Source organism: Phocoena phocoena, chromosome 2 (assembly GCF_963924675.1).
Source record: "Phocoena phocoena chromosome 2, mPhoPho1.1, whole genome shotgun sequence".
Classification (NCBI taxonomy): domain Eukaryota; kingdom Metazoa; phylum Chordata; class Mammalia; order Artiodactyla; family Phocoenidae; genus Phocoena; species Phocoena phocoena.
The window spans coordinates 36681986-36700785 of record NC_089220.1 but is presented as its reverse complement, the minus strand read 5'-3'; the positions used below and the strand labels follow the sequence as shown (position 1 = coordinate 36700785).

Here is an 18800-nt window from a genome sequence, read left to right as displayed (position 1 = left end):
AATAAGAAGATCTAATACATACAACCTTAAAACTATGGATAAATGGTAAAGAAAAAGTCAACAGAACTTGAGGAGAAAAACAATTTATGAATTAAAAAAGTATGTGAGTTTTCTTTTTCAGAACTGATACAAAAATCCTGAAGGAGAAACTGCTACTCAACCAGGATAGTATCCACATTTTCTTGTGTGAGTTCTGACTCTAAGGCACAAGATGAGTCTAACTGTTCTTGCGACAAGCGAGAACTTTTCAGGGGGATGTCAGACCAGCTGTCACAATATGGCTGAAATCTCTGGGCTAATGTATTACCAAACCTTTGGCATCGGTTATATCTGTAAGATTTACCTTTGTGTGTATACATGTGCTCCAGTAATTGGCTCTTTCGGAGAAATTTATGACCACAGATAGTACAGCTGATTTTTCTTTTCCTTGAAAAAGAAAAATTACAGTTTAATTCTACTGGCTCAGTGTCTTTGGAGATCAAAGACACTTGACTGATCTGCAAAGGCTCTGTGGCACCCCGGTGTGAGTGGTCAGGCTGCTGCTCATTATCCTTGACAATGAAGGAGCTAAGCCTGTGGCATTCAAGAGCCTCGCTACTTTCATTAAGTGGATGCACTTCACCAAGGTCGTTACTTTCCAGAATGGAAGCAGGGACACCAAATGGGAGGGATCCAGACACGTGGGTATGGAGATGTTGTCTTAGATTACTACGGGAATCAAAACGTTCCCCACAGTAATGGCATAGGTGTATTTTGATACCGCTTTCAGTGGAAGAAGGGCCTGTCACCTCTGAAGAGGGTGAGGGATGGCTCTGGGAAATCACAGATTCTGGGTCACATCTCTCCTTCTTGATGGACACGGGGGGCTTCTGGTGCTCCTCCAAGGCCTGGGCAGCAGGATGGGCCCTCTGCTGGTCTGCAGTGCCATCATCCAGCCCAATAGCAAGAGAGAGCTGCAACTGGGGGTGGTCACCCTGGACAGCAGCTCTATTTCCATTGTTATTGGAAGGAGCTTCCTTGACCTCCAGCCCTTGTTTGACAGCTGTTTTTTGGGTCGTTGAGATCTGAATGCCATATAAATTTGAGGACTGCACAGTCTCTGGTGAGAACACTTGATTCATTTCAGTCGCAATGTGAGAAAGGTAGTCGGCGTGAAGAAATCGAATCCCTTCCTCCAAACGACTATGATCCACAATCTGTTTTGGCCCTTTCCCCGTGTACATAATGTGCAACAAATAGCTGAATATGTCAGGTTGGATGTCAGTTGGTTGTATTTTTATGCATTCACTGTTAAAAACAAAAAAACAGACCCACACAGAATGAAACAACCCGGTTGGCCTTTTAGTTAACAGTATACAGTCTTAGGCTAAAGCAGTTTTTTCCTAAGAAGTTCTAACTTAGCAATCTGCCTTGATGAAACTCAGCAACAAAAGCTTAAGTTTTCATTGTATACCAGTTTTATGGTGCAGCAACAAGTCTTCATGTATTCAATCTACTGCCTAAAGTTAAGAAACACAGATATTCTGATTAGTTCAACATTTAATTAGTGACTCCTAAGTGATATGCACTTAAACTGCATGCCAGGGGGTAGAAAAATGATGAATAAAATAGGTACCCTGCTCTTAAGGAACTTAACAGTCTATTGGGTATATAACCAAAAGAACTGAAATCGGGAACTCAAATAGATACCTATAGACCAAAGTTCATTACAGCATTATTCACATTAGCCAAAAGCTAGAAACAACCCAAGTGTCCATCAGCAGATGAATGGATAAACAAAATGCAGCATATACATACAATGGAATGTTATTCAGCCATAAAAAGGAATGAAGTTCTGATACACGGTACAAAATGGATGAACCCTGAAAACATGCTAAGTGAAATAAGCCAGACACAACGGGACAAATTTTTATATGATGCCACTTATAAGAAACATCTAGATTAGGAAAATTCAAAGAGACAGAAAATAGATTAGAGGTTACCAGGAGCTTGGGGGTAGAGAGAATGGGGAGTTATTATTTAATGGTTACAGTTTCTTTCTGGGGTGATAAAAAGTTTTAGAAATAGATACTGGTAAAAAAAAAAAAAAAAAGAAAAGAAATAGATACTGGTGATGGTTGCACAACACTGTGAATGTGATTAATGCCCCTGAATTGTACAAAGAGAAATGGTTAAAATGGCAAATTTTATGTTTACATATATTGTACCATAATAAAAAATAATTTAAAAATTTAAAAGGGTCTATTGGAATTGGTACTATTTAGGATTTTAAATCACACTAACCTTATTTTGGCTTCCAAACTGTATTAATATATCTACTCTTTAAATCACAAACGAATACAAGTGTAACTTTGAAAAGGTTTAAATTAATCTCAAGCCCAATTTTCACATATGAATCTAGAATTCAGAAAATAGATGGAAATAACTGTGTAACAAGAAATCAGGAAACACCCTGCAAAATTAGGATAAAAACAACCTGAGGGAAATGCTGGATGACAAGGAACAATGGAATCAGTTGATGCACTCACCTTCCCTGAAGCAAAAGTTTGTGTCGATACATCAGAAAGCAAGTGTCAGTACACCGGCAATCCATTTCTTTAGTCCTGACATTTTAGGATTCCCTCTTGGGTTTCACTCTTACCTGTGACTCTTACCTCACTGCCATGGTCTGTGGCAAGGTTTTTTTTATATCAGCACAGAGCTCTTTTAACTGAGGATTTTTAGTTGCTCAACAGAGATACCACAAAGTAGGCCTGCTACCTTTGTATCGCCTGGATTTAGTTTAGCATGGTGCCTGGTACACAACAGGTGCTTTAAGAGCTGAACCAACTCACTGCTCTTAGATGAGGCTTATGTGAAGGTAGTGTTTCCAATCTAGTTTCTACACTGACCCTTAAGTCGGAGAGGAAACTCTTTTGCGTGGCAGAAAAGACTACCCATGACCTGTCCCCGACTCTAACCTCCTCTCCCCTTTGTGTCATATATTCCAATCATTCTGATCTACTCCATTTTCTGAATGTGCTAGCTTGGTTCATATCTGCATATGTTTTCATGTATTTTCCCCCTTTGCCTGCAACTGTAACTTTTTGCGTTCCTCTACAACATCTGAAAAACTCCTCCTGATCCTGCAACATTCAGAGCCTCTGTGAAACCTGTGCCAACCTTCTCAAAATAAGGCTGCTGACACTCCACTCTACCTTGTGCAGCACTTCTATTATAGACATCACAGTAACTATTAATAGCAGCAGCTAACAGTGCAAAGCTCTGTTCTAAGCATTTTAATATTATTAATCCATTTAATCTTCTCAATACCATGGGGTGGGTATATTATTCTAGTGTTTTACAGAGAAGGAAACTGAGGCGCAAAGAGATCAATTACACTGCAATTATTTGCATTGTATTTTTACACGCATTACCGCTCTCTTAGACTATAAACTTTTTTTTTTGGCTACACCACCTGGCATGTGATCTTAGTTTCCGACCAGGGATTGAACCCACGGCCCCTGCACTGGAAGCAAAGAGTCTTTTTTTTTTTAAGCAAAGAGTCTTGACCACTGGACCGCCAGAGAAGTCCCACCATGTAAGGTCTTTTAAAAAAAATCATACAGGGCTTCCCTGGTGGCGCAGTGGTTGAGAGTCCGCCTGCCGATGCAGGGGACACGGGTTCGTGCCCTGGTCCGGGAGGATCCCGCATGCCGTGGAGCAGCTGGGCCTGTGGTCCATGGCCGCAGGGCCTGCGCGTCCGGAGCCTGTGCTCCGCAACGGGAGAGGCCGCGGCAGTGAGAGGCCCGCGTACCGCAAAAAAAAAAAAAAAAAAAAAAAAAAAATCATACAGTGTTGCATCACTTTTAACCTAGGAGGTATTAAAGCTATTTTCTTCCAAGAGCTCAGAATCTGGATACCACTTTATAGCCCCCTCCTTAATACCCCATGCTGGGGCAATCTAGATTTAAAAAATTTTTTTTGAAAAAACATTTGAAACAAACGACATTTGAACTGTAATACGGAATATAAAGTGGGCAGAGTTATGACATTGAAACCTTGCTATGAAAGTGTTATGGAATAGAAATCAATGACTTAGTGATGAAGAGCACTGATTTGCATTTGAGTTTAATATATTAGCTGTATAATCCTAGATGGACAAGTTACTTAACGACTCAGTTAGTTTCTTTTTCTCTAAAAAAGTATGGATAACAGAATTTACATTAGATAAATGCTTAGTGCTTGTTTATGGTATAAGCCTTCAATAGATTTTAGCCATTATTGTTTTCATTCTTATCTTCTACCATGAACCCTACACAGAGTTTAATGACAGATGTGTAAAAAAATTATAAATTTTTATTATTTCCTAAGGTGATCCCGTAACAAAGAATCCCCAAAATGAGATTATAATAAGGCTTAGCTATATCACAGTATCAAAAATACTTCTGATTTACAAAAGCACATCCTTACCTTGTTTGGTGAATAAATATCATCTTGAAATAGTTAGAAAAAGCAGCAAGCACTGCTCTGTGGGCTTTGAAGTAGACATCTCCAATGGCAACTGTGCAATCACACAGAAAACCAAATTCTCGCTGCATGTTCAGCTGCTGCAGAAGGACAAGGCTATGGCTAGCTGTGTCCATTGCGGCTCTGAGAAAAAGGATAATATAGATTTTTTTTTTTTTACAAGGTTGGCTATAGATCATACAAACCTACAGAATACAAGGAGACCTAAATTTAAATGAAATTATTCAACAGTTTTCAATACTGTTCATTTTACCCCAAACTTAGCTAACATTAAATACCCCATTATGACAACTGATTTCAACCCTGCTGAAATGATAAAATGTGGCCTTTTTAAAATCTGGTAAGAAGGTGGCTTGGTGTGGTGACAAAGACGTGGAAGGAAGTCTGTCCTTTTTTATCCATGCAACCACAGTTTCTAGTCCTCAGTTTCCTCACTGGCAAAAATGGGAATGAGGTACTGATCCTTGCCTCAGGGCCAAATGAGATAAGTTATGTGAAAAGCACCTTGTAATGGAAACTACTATTCAAATGTTGACTATAAATGTTAATAACATTACAGTGTGTCCAGCCTGGGCTAGAGCTGTCACTGCTCCTTAGGGATCCTCTGTTATGCTCGGGGGACACTGGCCTCCTATCATATAATGTTTGGGTAACTTATCAGTCACAGGAGCCCTTAAAATAGATGTCAAGCCACATCCCCAGATTCACACGGGGCCTGGAGCCCAATGGGAAAGAAACTAAGTGCTGACCTTAACTGGACTCAGACACATACAAGCATGGAGGTTCCCGATGAAGTAGAATAAAGGATGGGACCACTGGTGTCGTGGGAAAAAATCACGCATGAGGAAGAACATGCAAAAGAATTCTGGCGGAGAAGTCTAATGTGAGCAGAGCAGCAAGAACATTCGTGAGGGCCCTGGGAGGTGGGAGGCTGTGCCACCTTCTCCTTCCTCCACCTTCTCCACCTCAACTGTGCAGACAGAAGGCAGCTGTGGTATAAAGGGCATCCCTGGGGGGCTGGGAGAACCTCCTCTAAAAAAACAGGTCCTAAAAAAAGAAATGAAGTTTTCCTACTAACCAGAGAGACCAAAGTCTTAAGGAGGTCAGTGATGAGAGTGTGGGTTTAGCTGTCTGAAGACTCGCAGTAGCTTGGACAGTAAAATGCTGAGTGGTGGATAATATAATAAAAACAGTCAACGGTTTATACTGTTTCCTGTATGTCAGGCATTTTTCACTCATTTAATTTTCAGTTCAACTCTGTGAGGAAGGAAATACTCAATGCACCTTACAGATGAAGAAACAATCAGCACAGAGAGTTAACTGACCCAAGATCACACTGCTCGTAAACCCAGGCAAATGGACTCCAGAGCCCCAATGTCCTCCCTCTCCACCTCCCAGAAAAAAACACAACTCATCAACTGAAGGAGCCTAGGGAACAGTCTACACATCAAGCACCCTGGGAAGCCTGCAAAGAAGAACCAGGGAGAAACCCAGATTTCCTACTGCTTAAGCAAATGTGACACAGCAAAACAAACATTTATACTTATTAGTGGATAAAGTCTAGATTATAACTGGTAAAGATAAAGGCAATTATTACTGATAAAAGGTTAAATCTATTTTTATTAAAACTACATATATAATGTACTAATATGGAATAATCTCCAAGACATAGTAAGTAAAAAAAGCAAAATGTAAAACTGTGTAGAGAAGACTACTATTTATGTAAAAGTGATAGTGGTTATTTTATTTTTAAAGGTGGGGGAATTTACACATAAATATATTCTTGTTTATATACACATGTCTGGAAAGGTTCAAAGAAACCAATTTTGCTTCTGGGAGGGAAACTAGGGAGCAGAGAGTTAAGGGTGGGGGGAACTATACTGTTTGAAAATGTTGAAATATTTCAGACAGACAGTAGGTAAAGAGAACAAGGTAACAAGCACCCACCCCTGGGCACAAAAAGTAAACATTACAAACAGGGTAGAGACACACTGGCATCTCTCCCACACTCTACCCCCCCACCTACCTTGCCTCCAAAGGTAACCACCATCTTGATTTTGATGTTTATGACTCTCCTGTACATTATCACATTCTTACTGCATGTGTTCAGATTCCTTAAGAACGTTTGGTATTGTTTTGCATGTTTTAAAATTTTATACAAATAATATTATACTTTAGGAATCCTGCAACTTGCTTCTTTTAACTCTACATTCATACATTACGATACTGAGCACGGCCCTGTGGGGCTCTGGGGCACAAAGCCTTTCTGTGTCCCCCATTTCTTTGATTACAAGACATAGCTTTCATTCAGCTTCCATGACCTTCCCTGAATTCCAACAGGCAGATTAAAGCAGTTGTTAATTCAGGAAACGAGGGGATGCTAGACCAGAGAGAAATAAACAGTCATAGAAACAATAGTGCAGTCTTTGTGCAAGGTCTTGGTTCCCCATCAAGGGATACACACAACAACATCTTTGAGCTGTTTTGGAGATACTGAAACCCCCTCCAGGTGGGAGAAGTTAAGATTAACAATGGTATGCTGCCCACAAGCATGCAGACCCCAGACCAGCTGGAACCTGAAGGTTGATGTTGCTGACTCCTACTTACCTCACCACCAACCCATCAGAAGAATGTCCATGAGCTGATCATGCCCTCTTGGAACCATTACTATAAAACTTCTCAGTATCCTCCAAGTTGGGACACATAGTTTTTAGAGGCAAGAGCCCACTGTGTCCCCCTTTGCCTGGCAAAGTAATAAAGCTATCCTATTCTACTTCACCCAAAACTCTTGTCTCCAAGATTCGATTCTGCACCAGTGTACAGAGAAACTGAGCTTTCGGTACCATTACTTTCAAAAATCCTACTAATTCAAACACAGTAGTTTCCCTTACTCCTCCCCCCGAGTAAAAATACAAAACAAAACAAAACTCTCCCATACCATCTCATTTTAAAAGCTTTTAAGCAGCAATGAAATAAAAAATAAGATAACAGAACCTACAAAGACCTGAGTCTACCTTCTAAGAATAGAAACGAAAATCCAGGTTGTGGGTATTGTTCCAAAAGGCCATTTAACCAAAAGTCAATTATTTATTGTATTTACCACATTTTCCTGATTCTAAAATACCACCAATTTATAAGGAGATTAAAAAACCAAAATAAAACTCTATATTGGAGATTTCAATGTGAAAACATGTCTTAGATTCAATAAAATGGTTCAAATTGAAGTACCTTAAACCAGTCTTACAAACTGTCCCAAAAAACCTCCCTCAGATCATAAACGTTTTCAACAGTTCCATATATATATATATATTTATACATATAGTACATTAGTATAGTGAACTGTTGAACCATGTGGAAATGAAAATAGCACACTAAAAAGCCACATATACAAAAATCTGTGGTTAATGTTCTATGAGTAACAGTTAAATTCACTTATCGAACAAATATTTTGTGAAGAGAAATTTAATAAAGAGAAAATATTTGAAAGCATGCCTTGTACAAGGCACGGGGACAGAAAAAAATTACAATGATATTGCAATCAAGATTATAGGCTAATAGGGGAGATAAAATATAAAACACAGTAACTATGACATGAAGTAGAAGTGGTAAGTGCCAATAACAGCAGCTGGAGAACACACTATGAGGGAGAGATAAATGACAGGAAACCCAATGAAAAATAATCCATTTGAACTGGATTTTAATGAACAGGCAGAAGGTGAACATAGCATTCTAGGCAGAAAAAAACAGAATGAGTAGGGTTTCCCTGGTGGCGCAGTGGTTGAGAGTCCACCTGCCGATGCAGGGGACGCAGGTTCGTGCCCCGGTGCGGGAAGATCCCACATGCCATGGAGCGGCTGGGCCCATGAGCCATGGCTGCTGAGCCTACGCGTCCGGAGCCTGTGCTCCGCAATGGGAGAGGCCACAACAGTGAGAGGCCCGCGTACAGCAAAAAAAAAAAGAATGAGTAAAATCACCACCATTAGGCTTGGGAATCAAAACTGGTCTAGTAGCAACACACATAAAAGATTAGCAAGGGAAAGGCATGGAGAAATAAAGACCAGCAAGTAGCCTTCTGCAATATCCAAACAACAGCAGTGGGAATGAAGAAAGGAATACAAGAAGATATACCAGATGGAGACTGACATGACTTGGCAGAGGACTGGATATGGTCAGCCACAGAGAAGATCAAGTCAAAAGTGAGTCTCAGAATTCCAGCTGGAGTAACTGGAAGAATTCATTCATTGCTTTGGGTCCTATTTGCAGAGTAACTGCCATGTGCTAGGTTGATACAAAGGTAGCATAGCAGAACGCCAGAGGAGAAGCACAGAAACTGGCTTCGTAAGAGAGAAGTTTCATTTTGGACACAGTGAGTTCGATGTGTCCACTCTAGGACATCTGAGTAGAAATGTTTAGCTATCTGTGGAGACAACAGGCAGCACTGGAAAGGAGATTCTCTTCAATAACAAGGCTTAAGTCACCAGGATTAGATGGGACTACTGAGTGAAATAAGAGGGGAAAAAAGCTAAGAATGAATCCTTTAAAGACAAGAATAGTACAACTAGACAGAAGAAGAGAAATAAGAAAATATATTGTCATTGAGAGAGATACAGAAAACGCAAGAACCTTGGTGGGAGGAGGTAGCAATGGTATAAAATGCTGCAGAGAAACACAGGATGAGGCCTATTACAAACACCCCCAAGTGTGCTGACCAAGAGGTTTCTGGTGACCTCTGACAACAGTCCGGGAAAGCAGCAAGAGCAAAATATCTGACTGCAGGGGAATGTCAGAAAGCAGAGGTCATAAAGGGTAGGTACAGACAGAACAGGACATTGAGGGAACTGCAGATCAAAGACTTTCAGGCTGAAGAGGGGTGTAATCTCTAGAAGCCAGAAAGAATGCAATCAAAAGTGTAAGTGTAGGGACTTCCCTGGTGGTGCAGTGGTTAAGAATCCGCCTGCCGATGCAGGGGATACAAGTTTGAGTCCTGTTCCAGGAGGATCCCACATGCCACAAAGCAACTAAGCCCGTGCGCCACAACTACTGAGCCTGAGCTCTAGAGCCCGCATGCCACAACTACTGAAGCCTGCATGCCTAGAGCCCGTGCTCCGCAACAAGAGAAGACACCACAATGAAAAGCCCACGTTCTGCAACGAAGACTAGCCCCCACTCGCCACAACTAGAGAAAGCCCACACGCAGCAACAAAGACCCAACACAGACAAAAATAAATTAATTAATTAATTTAAAAAGTATAGGTGTAGCAGGTAGCCATGGAGAAAAAAGCAATCTCTTTTTCTGATGGTGGAAAGCAGATGGTTGAGGTAAGGAGAGAGAATTTGAGTGTACTCTTAGATGGCATTGATTTTACGAACTATGAAGTCAGTCCATATGCAGAGGGAAGAGGTGAGTTTAGGCCTTGAAAGAAACCTATTAATCCCTGATGCTAATACAGAGTGTTGAAGTTTATAGAGAACTTTCACATACATTAATTTATTTCTCTTTCTGCTTCAGATGAGATCATTTCTATTTACTTACCTTCAAGTTCACCATCATTCCTAATCTAACCCATTCTTTATTTCAGATATATTTTCAGGACTAAAATTTTCATCTCATTCTTTCTTAGTATCTACTTCTCTGCAGAGATTTCCAGTCTGTTCACACATTACAACCTTATTTTGCTTTACATCCTTGAGCATAGTTATAGTAGCTGCTTTAAATCTTCTCAGCTAAATCCAACCTCTGGGTCATCTTGGGGTCAATCTCCACTAATTAGGGTGACAGTTTCCTGTTTCTTCATATGTCTAGTCATTGTGGAAAATATCTTAGACACTGCGATAACTAAAGACTCTAGGTACTGTAATATTCTTCTAAAGCGTACTGATGTTTTTGTTTTTTGCAAATTAATTAGGCTGAACTTAAACTCCAAGTTCTGCCTCCCCATGGTTTAGGTTTTTCGTTTGTTTTTTGTTTTTAACATCTTTATTGGAGTATAATTGCTTTACAATGCTGTGTTACTTTCTGCTTTATAACAAAGTAAATGTTATACATATACATATGTTCCCATATCTCTTCCCTCTTGCGTCTCCCTCCCTCCCACCCTCCCTATCCCACCCCTCGAGGTAGTCACAAACCACCGAGCTGATCTCCCTGTGCTATGTGGCTGCTTCCCACTAGCTATCTATTTTACGTTTGGTAGTGCATATATGTCCATGCCACTCTCTCGCTTTGTCACAGCTTACCCTTCCCCCTCCCCATATCCTCAAGTCCATTCTCTAGTAGGTCTGTGTCTTTATTCCTGTCTTACCCCTAGGTTCTTCATGACTTTTTCTTTTTTTTGCCTTAGATTCATTATATATGTGTTAGCATACAGTATTTGTTTTTCTCTTTCTGACTTACTTCACTCTGTATGACAGACTCTAGATCCATCCACCTCACTACAAATAACTCAATTTCATTTTTTTTTATGGCTAACATTCCATTGTATATATGTGCCACATCTTCTTTAACCATTCATCTGATGATGGACACTTAGGTTGCTTCCATCTCCTGGCTATTGTAAATAGAGCTGCAATGAACATTTTGGTACCTGACTCTTTTTGAATTATGGTTTTCTCAGGGTATATGCCCAGTAGTGGGATTGCTGGGTCATATGGTAGTTCTATTTGTAGTTTTTTAAGGAACCTCCATACTGTTCTCCATAGTGGCTGTATCAATTTACATTCCCACCAGCAGTGCAAGAGTGTTCCCTTTTCTCCACACCCTCTCCAGCATTTATTGTTTCTAGATTTTTTGATGATGGTCATTCTGCCTGGTGTGAGATGATATCTCATTGTAGTTTTGATTTGCATTTCTCTAATGATTAATGACATTGAGCATTCTTTCATGTGTTTGTTGGCAGTCTGTATATCTTCTTTGGAGAAATGTCTATTTAGGTCTTCTGCCCATTTTTGGATTGGGTTGTTTGTTTTTTTGTTATTGAGCTGCATGAGCTGCTTGTAAATTTTGGAGATTAATCCTTTGTCAGTTGCTTCATTTGCAAATATTTTCTCCCATTCTGAGGGTTGTCTTTTGGTCTTGTTTATGGTTTCCTTTGCTGTGCAAAAGCTTTTTAAGTTTCATTAGGTCCCATTTGTTTTTGTTTTTATTTCCATTTCTCTAGGAGGTGTTTTTTTTTTAGTGCTAGGTGTGCTGTTTGGAGGCTGCTCAACACTAGTATACGTTTAGGGGCTGGCAAGAGATCCAAACTGAGTTTAGATACAGGATTTGGGGTCTCCCCCCCAACATCCTTTCTAGGATTTTCCTCCTTACTTTCTACCTGTGTGGTCACTCTGAACTCTGTCCTCTTTTCTTCAAGCAAGTAAGACTACGGGTTATTATCACAGTTTTAGCCATCCCCTCATGTCCCCAACTGGGGCCTTCTCTCAGGCTAAAAGCCATAAAAATGGAAAATTATTCACAGCTGTTCCATTCTTCCAAGCATAGACCTCATTCCAGTTTCTGCTTGCTTTTTGTCACTCTTGAATGCCATCTGGTCATTTTTAAAACTTTTTTTCAAGTTTATAATTTTTATTTGCAGAATTGTCCTGATAGGAACTCAGCCATCACCCTTTATCAACAGTTCTAAAAAGTTTTGGTCTCAAGATCCATTTACACTCTTAAGGAAAGTATTAAGGGCTGTTAAGAACTACTGTTTATGTGGATTATATTTATCAATATTTACCATATGCAGAATTAAGAGAAATTTTTTCAATTTTAATATATTTGAAATAACAATAAACCCATTACATATTAATATAAATAACACATTTATTCTAAAAAAAATTTTTTTTTTAAGTGAGAAGGGTGGCATTGCTTTATATTTTGCAATCCTCTTTAATACCTGGCTTTAAAAAATACAGCTGGGTTCTTTTCTCTGCTTCTGCAATCAATCTGTTGCCACATGTTGTTTTGGTTCAAATGTATTAAGACAATTTGGCCTTGGCAAAAGGGAGATACTTGTAAACCTACTGAAAGGGTTTCAGGAACCTTCAAGGGGTCCTTGGACCACACTTTGAGAACCTCTGCCCTACTCTATCTTTTTTTGATCCTATGAGGTAGTGAAGCAGGTACTGTATTACTTCCATTTTCTGCTTAAGAAACCACAGGCTCAGAGAAGGCAGGAAAGGTACCCAAAGTCAGACAACTAGCTGTTAAATGGTGCTGGTAGAACTTCAGTTCAAGTCTGACTTTAAACTCAGTGCCCTTTCTTCAAAATTCCCATCTAGAACTTTCAACATATATACTGATGGCAGACGTTGCAAATATATTGAATCAAATAAGGGGGTAAATGTTCCAAGTTTATAACATGAAACAAACTCAAACCTGTTAAAAATAAAAGTCATATATATATATATATATACACACACACACACATATATAAGTTCATCCAAATTTGTTTGCATAATAGACCTTTCATGTGTTAAGGCAGCACAACCAGATTTTACCTAATGTTAATAGAGCCAATACATCACAAAGTTATTCAGAACATTTTTCTAATGTAACTTACTTTGCAGATTATTAGCTAAGCTTTTTATATAGCCTTTGCTCATCATTTTTTGACCACTCATTTTATTTTCTTTAGTATGTGGAATAGCCAAAGTTTCCTATGTATACAGAAACATCTTAGAAGTCACATGTGAGAATTTTTGGTGGAAATTCAAAATGTGAGAGAGGTTGCAAAAAAATAACCTATCATTATATTTACAAATACTATAGCCAAATGTAACGGTCCTACATCTTAAAATGCTTTATCTGTTATCAAAGTGGTATTTATAATAATAGCACTAATATTTAAGAGACTACAAAAACCTTGTTTACTTACTAGATTGCAATAACTGGGTTAGCTCAAACTAAGTAAGCTAGAACAGCTTAATACTAGTATCTTTGTTAACTGAATTCAAAGTTAGCTTGATACCCAACATCTTTGATTTTATTTTTAAAAATCTATTATAATAGTTAGACTGGACTCTCAGATCTATGGTAGCCAGAATGATGTCCTACAATACACAGCTTTTCATTCTTGCAGGCTATAAGAATCTTTAACAAAAGAAGAAACAAAAGGAGTAAGACATCTGTTTCTTTGGAAAACAAAGTCTTAGATATTTTCTTTGTGGTTCTCACCACTGTGACTTTATTAATTATTGTTAAGACATGGAGACAGGAAAGTTGGCCCAGGAATGTGCTCAGCCTTTTTGAGATACTTACTCATGGCTATAAATACAAAAGTAAAAGGAGAAATACCCAAGTGCTACATAATAAGACTTTATACAAGGATTTTAACTTTTTAATGTACTTTCACATGATTGTGGTGGTGTAACGTTTTATAACCAAGAGAATGTTTGCAGAAATCATTTTACCCCAGAATAGAGGCTCTAACTGCTGACTGCATTGTAAAACCTTCCATGTAGAGTTGTACTGTTGCCTGAGTCTTACTCCAGATGAACCCAAACAGAACTGCTGAGGGTAAGGCACAGATCCTTTTTTAAGCTCCTCAGGTGATTCTAATATAATGCCTCAATGAAGAACCACTGCATTAAAAGAACAACGGATAAAGGAAACCCTAGAGACTATTTCACAAACTAAAGTTACAGAGAAAAAGACGCAATTTCACAAGAAGTGCTCAAAATGTGGGATTTATACCAGTTACATTAAATGAACAAAAATCAACTACTGTAATTCTAATTTTAACTTTAAACTAAAATATTAGCCAGATTAAGAAACAAAAATATTCCCAAACTAGTAGGATGGGTATTGGGGGCGGACGAGGAACACATTTTCAAACTTTTTAAAAAGTACTTAAGAAAAAGAGGTGTATTTAACTCTCTCATACACTATTACACCTATTTTCATAATATCTGAAAATGACATGGAAATTCCAAATCTGAAAATTATTGTGTGAGGTAAAACCTGCAGTAATTCTAGGCATTTGCTTATGAAAATCACTGAGAGTATAAGAGAAGAGGGTAAGAAGCAGACGTGGTAAATGACACAGGAAGAGCAGTCATGCTCTAGAAACCTTTAACGGAACAGGGAAACGTTAGTTTGGGGCCTCCTGCCTGTTGGCAGACACAGTCAGCCTACTACATCTCTACCCCCATCTAACCAACATGTGGGATGCTTGATAAAGCCGCAACACCAGGCAAACAAGAATGCTAACACCAGTGAGGGCAAATTTCTACTGGACTTTAAAAATATCAGAACCCCGTAAAGGAAAGGAAAAGATTCTTCTTAGTCTGCTAAAAAAATTAAGTCTGCATTTCTGAAAGAAGAATAAGCTACTCACAGGACAGGAGAAAGCTGGAAAACAACAATGCTAGTACACACCTAGAATACAGTATAAACAAGAATGATTATAACTTCTGAATATAGGTGGACCACTACTTCCTTTGCCATGGAATGTTCCACAAACACGTTATCCACGTGGGCTAATGAAACCCTTTGCTTAAAGTGCCTAGGGATTTTTAGGGGGAACAAAAAGTCATTGTATGACTGATTTGTAACCAGGGAAGAAATGAATTAGAAAATTTTCAAAAATAACTAACAACACTATAAACACTTTTTCTCCAGGAAAGGTTAAAAAAAGAGAAAGAAAGAAAAAAAATTCCTACTAGCAAAGGGAAAGTAGAAGTGTTAATAAATTCAACCAATAATCCTGAAACTGATGTTTGTTACTCTCTTTCCTCTTCCTCCACTTTCCCTAAGCAAGTTCAAGTAGCAATATCTCTTCTATCCTAGAGGAAATACTGTTTAGTTACTATCGATAGCTATTATTATACAGAATAAATAGTATGTGCAAGGCCTTGTGCTAAATGCTCTATGCACATTATCTCTTTTAACCCTCACCATGACTATATGTATTATTTTTATTTCCATTTTACAGATGAGGAAAAAACCTAGGCTTAGGACACACAACTAGCAAATAGCATAAAGTGGGGATCAAAAGTTACGTCTGACTCCACAGCCTGTGCTGGTAACTATAAACTGGAACAGTATTTTTCTTAGCATTCTTCTCTGAAAAGACTGAATTTCACATGCAATTTGGAATATATAAGCAGAAAGGGGGCACAGGAAGTGGTGCAGAAATACTTTATAATTTATCAAGATAAGGGCACCTGTGCTGCTTTTTAAGACAAGGGGGAAAAAAACCCTCAACGCTTTTCTGGCCCTGTTATTACTAAAATGGAGAAGTTTTTCTTTAACAAGATGGTCAAGCACCATCTATGGACCATAGTAAATAAATCACTTCGGTTCAGTGGTGGGGAGGGCATTATGCAACACTTCCCAGCACAGCCCTGGCCAGGGTAATTTATGGCCAAGGCACTCGGGCCCCTCCTCCCCAGCTAGACAGCCTGGCTCCTTCGCATTCCCCTCAGGAGATAGGGTGGAAGCACACAGCTCCACTTTCTAAGGCATAGAGGGCAGCTGAAAGTCCTGCTCAGCCTCTCTGGGCAACCACAGGCGCCAATAAATCAGCCACAGGCGATTCTCTCATCCCCTTCCTGGCTAGAAGTGGTAGCAAGATCTAATGCAAAAGAGCACTGACCAGACTTGGGAGATAAAGTGATTTAGGCTTGAACTCTACTGCAAATGACTGCATCATCAAAGCCAGGTAAATCTCTGAGACTCCTTCCTCACTTGTAAGATGGAGACAATACTACCTCCTTTTTGCTAAGTATTCAAAATTCATCTATGAAAGCAGCTAGCCACTGCAGGTACTCAATAAACAGTGACCACACCTGAGCAGAATCCCTCTACTACCTCCAAGACATTCAGAGCAGGGCTGGGCAAAAAGGTGTAGCAAGTCATGTGAGGTCCCCTCCTCTTTTCTTGCTGACCATCCCTGTGATGCTCCACTGCTTCCTAATAACCTCCCAGCCATCAGAACTCATCTATTCTGCTTCCTATCCCATCGGTGTTTTGTTCTCTATTAAGGAGCTGATGTCTGATAATGGATTAATAATTTACACTTAATTAAAGCACATGCAGATTGCTAAAGAGGTCTTTGATGCCTTTACCCAAGGAAGCAACCAATGCTGTAAATCTTGGTTATTCTTGCAGAGAATAGGGCTGAATTTGGGGGCGGGGGGGGGGGGGGGACGACGACGACAAGCTTTGAGCCCGAAGTACATTAATAGGCAGCTTATTCCACCTAGAAATAGTCAACCGCATTCCTTAGGATACCAGAGCCATCACACTAGCCAAGTCTGATTTCTCAATAACCGGAATCAAGTCAAGCATAATCACCTCTGGCAGATAGTCTCTACGGTGCGTGGGTTAAACTGGCACCGCACTCCGGCTGTGGCGAGGAGCGTAACGACCAAGGCATCTAGAGCCTTGGGGTCCAGTTAGTGAAGAGGTATGGGACTTCGATCAAGCTACACCGTCTTTCGGCCTGGTGTCCTCATCTGTAAAATGAGAGGGATGAACTGCATTTTCTATAAGGCCCCTTTCAGCTTTAAATTTTGTGATTACAGGGCTTCCCTGGTGGCGCAGTGGTTGAGAGTCCGCCTGCCGATGCAGGGGACGCGGGTTTGTGCCCCGAACCGGGAGGATCCCACATCCCACATGCCGCAGAGCGGCTGGGCCCGTGAGCCATGGCCGCTGTGCCTGCGCGTCCAGAGCCTGTGCTCCGCACGGGAAGGGCCACAACAGTGAGAGGCCCGCGTACCACAAAAAAAAAAAATTTGTGATTACGAAGTGTACTTTACACACTTCACAACATCCTTTGAGAATCAACAGCTTTGCCAAAAAGATTTTAGTCTCGAGAATGCATGCCATTGGGGCGTTAATTTATGAAACATGTTAGCTGCTGTCAATTTCCAGGTACAGCTTAGAGCAGCTTGACAACAGCTTGCTTGCTTTCTCCAAATAATGAGTGCTAGAGAAGGCAGTGATAGATGGAGCAAGCTTTAAAAAGAAAAACTGACTTTGCTTAGAGTGAGATTAATATAATCTGAAAAAAGAAAACAATTATGGGGATGGTGGGGACTTCCTGCCCTAGAGACGGGGTAATCACAAACGGGGTTGGGGAAGGGAGGACAGTGGCTGCAGCGTCCCGCAGGTGGCACCTGGAGACCCGCCCATTGGCGAGAGGGGTCGGGGGTGAGGCTGCATGGGGAATGCCTCAGGCCCGTCGGGGCTTCCCGCGCCGGTCGCACCCGGACTGGCAGCCGGAAGGACTCAGTGCCTTTAATGCGCCCTCACGCCCTCTCCGGGCCTGCGTCAGGCCCCGGCAGCCGCCTGGTGCGGGCAGCGAAGGGCAGCTCTGGACCTCCTCGGCCCAGTTCTCACTCGCGGTTGCCATTTTCCTCCACTGCCCTGACTGACATCTCATACAGACCAAAAGCACCCCCCCCCCCCAGCTACTTGCATCTGTCCCGCGACCGACGCAGCTGCAGGCCGCCGCCCCATGCGACTCGCGACGGGAGGGACTGAGCCCGGGGCAGCCCACAGGGGCCGGGCCTCATCACTTACCCAGAGGCCGCCGCGGCGGGCGGCCGCCTGACTCCTCCGTGCGGGAGGGGCGGCTCACGCGCCGCGTACGTCACGCGGCGGCGGCGGCGCCGGCTCACGCACCCCGCGGCCCGCTCTCGCGCGGCTTCCCGCGCCAGCCGTCCAGGGATGGGCCCACGTGACCGCACGCCTCGTAGCTGGCGCACCAGAGGGGCGGGGAGGGGGGGGCCGGTGTGCGTGCGTGCGTGCGTGCGTAGGTGCGCGCTCGCGCGCCCGCCCGCCCGCTCGAGTGGCCGGGAGGGGGGTCGGTCCGCTCCGGGTGGCTTCGCCACGGTCGCTAGTCGCGACTCTGTAGGCGGAAGCGTGGAGACGAGCCTGAGCGTCAGGCTCCCCACACACAACCGCGTGACCCGGGGACTTTCCCCAGGGTGTGCAAAAGCACAAGCACCCCCTCAGTTAGGAGATGGGGGCGGGGAAGGATGCTCCCGCGTGTTCGCGGAAAGAGGGGTGAGGGCGCGGGGCCAGGGAAGCTGAGCCACGGGAGCCTGGGAGGGGAGGCCGGCTGGGCGGGGTGGAGCATGGCGGGGGAAGTGACTCAAGGCCAGAGGCGGACAGGCCCACGGAAGGCAAGGGTGGGGGAGGCGCGGGGAATGGGCGATCCTGAATCGACTGGCCGCGCACGGCTCAGGGCAAGGGTGCCGGCGCCCCCAGAACGCCAGGGACGTACTGTGAGGGACTGCCTAACTGCTGAGCCCTTTGGGGCCGGGGTCTGACATCTGGAGGGAGTGGGAAAGCAGCATCC

At 41.9% G+C, this 18800-nt stretch overlaps 1 protein-coding gene across 2 annotated transcripts; it reads right to left on the bottom strand.

The window, feature by feature from the left end:
• Window positions 1–67: 67 nt before the first annotated feature.
• On the bottom strand, window positions 68–18322 carry ZBTB25 (zinc finger and BTB domain containing 25). Of its 2 annotated transcripts, none has more exons than XM_065871445.1 (3): window positions 18020–18322; window positions 4453–4632; window positions 68–1287 (listed from the first exon to the last, which is right to left on the bottom strand). In XM_065871445.1, the coding sequence occupies exons 2-3, from the start codon at window positions 4623–4625 to the stop codon at window positions 153–155; spliced, it is 1308 nt and encodes a 435-aa protein (XP_065727517.1). In that variant the 5' UTR covers window positions 4626–4632; window positions 18020–18322; the 3' UTR covers window positions 68–152. The 2 variants fall into 2 exon arrangements, with proteins under 2 accessions (XP_065727517.1, XP_065727518.1); XM_065871446.1 differs by lacking the exon at window positions 18020–18322 and adding an exon at window positions 13397–13424 and having other exon boundaries at window positions 153–1287; window positions 4453–4630.
• Between the last annotated feature and the right edge of the window lie 478 nt (window positions 18323–18800).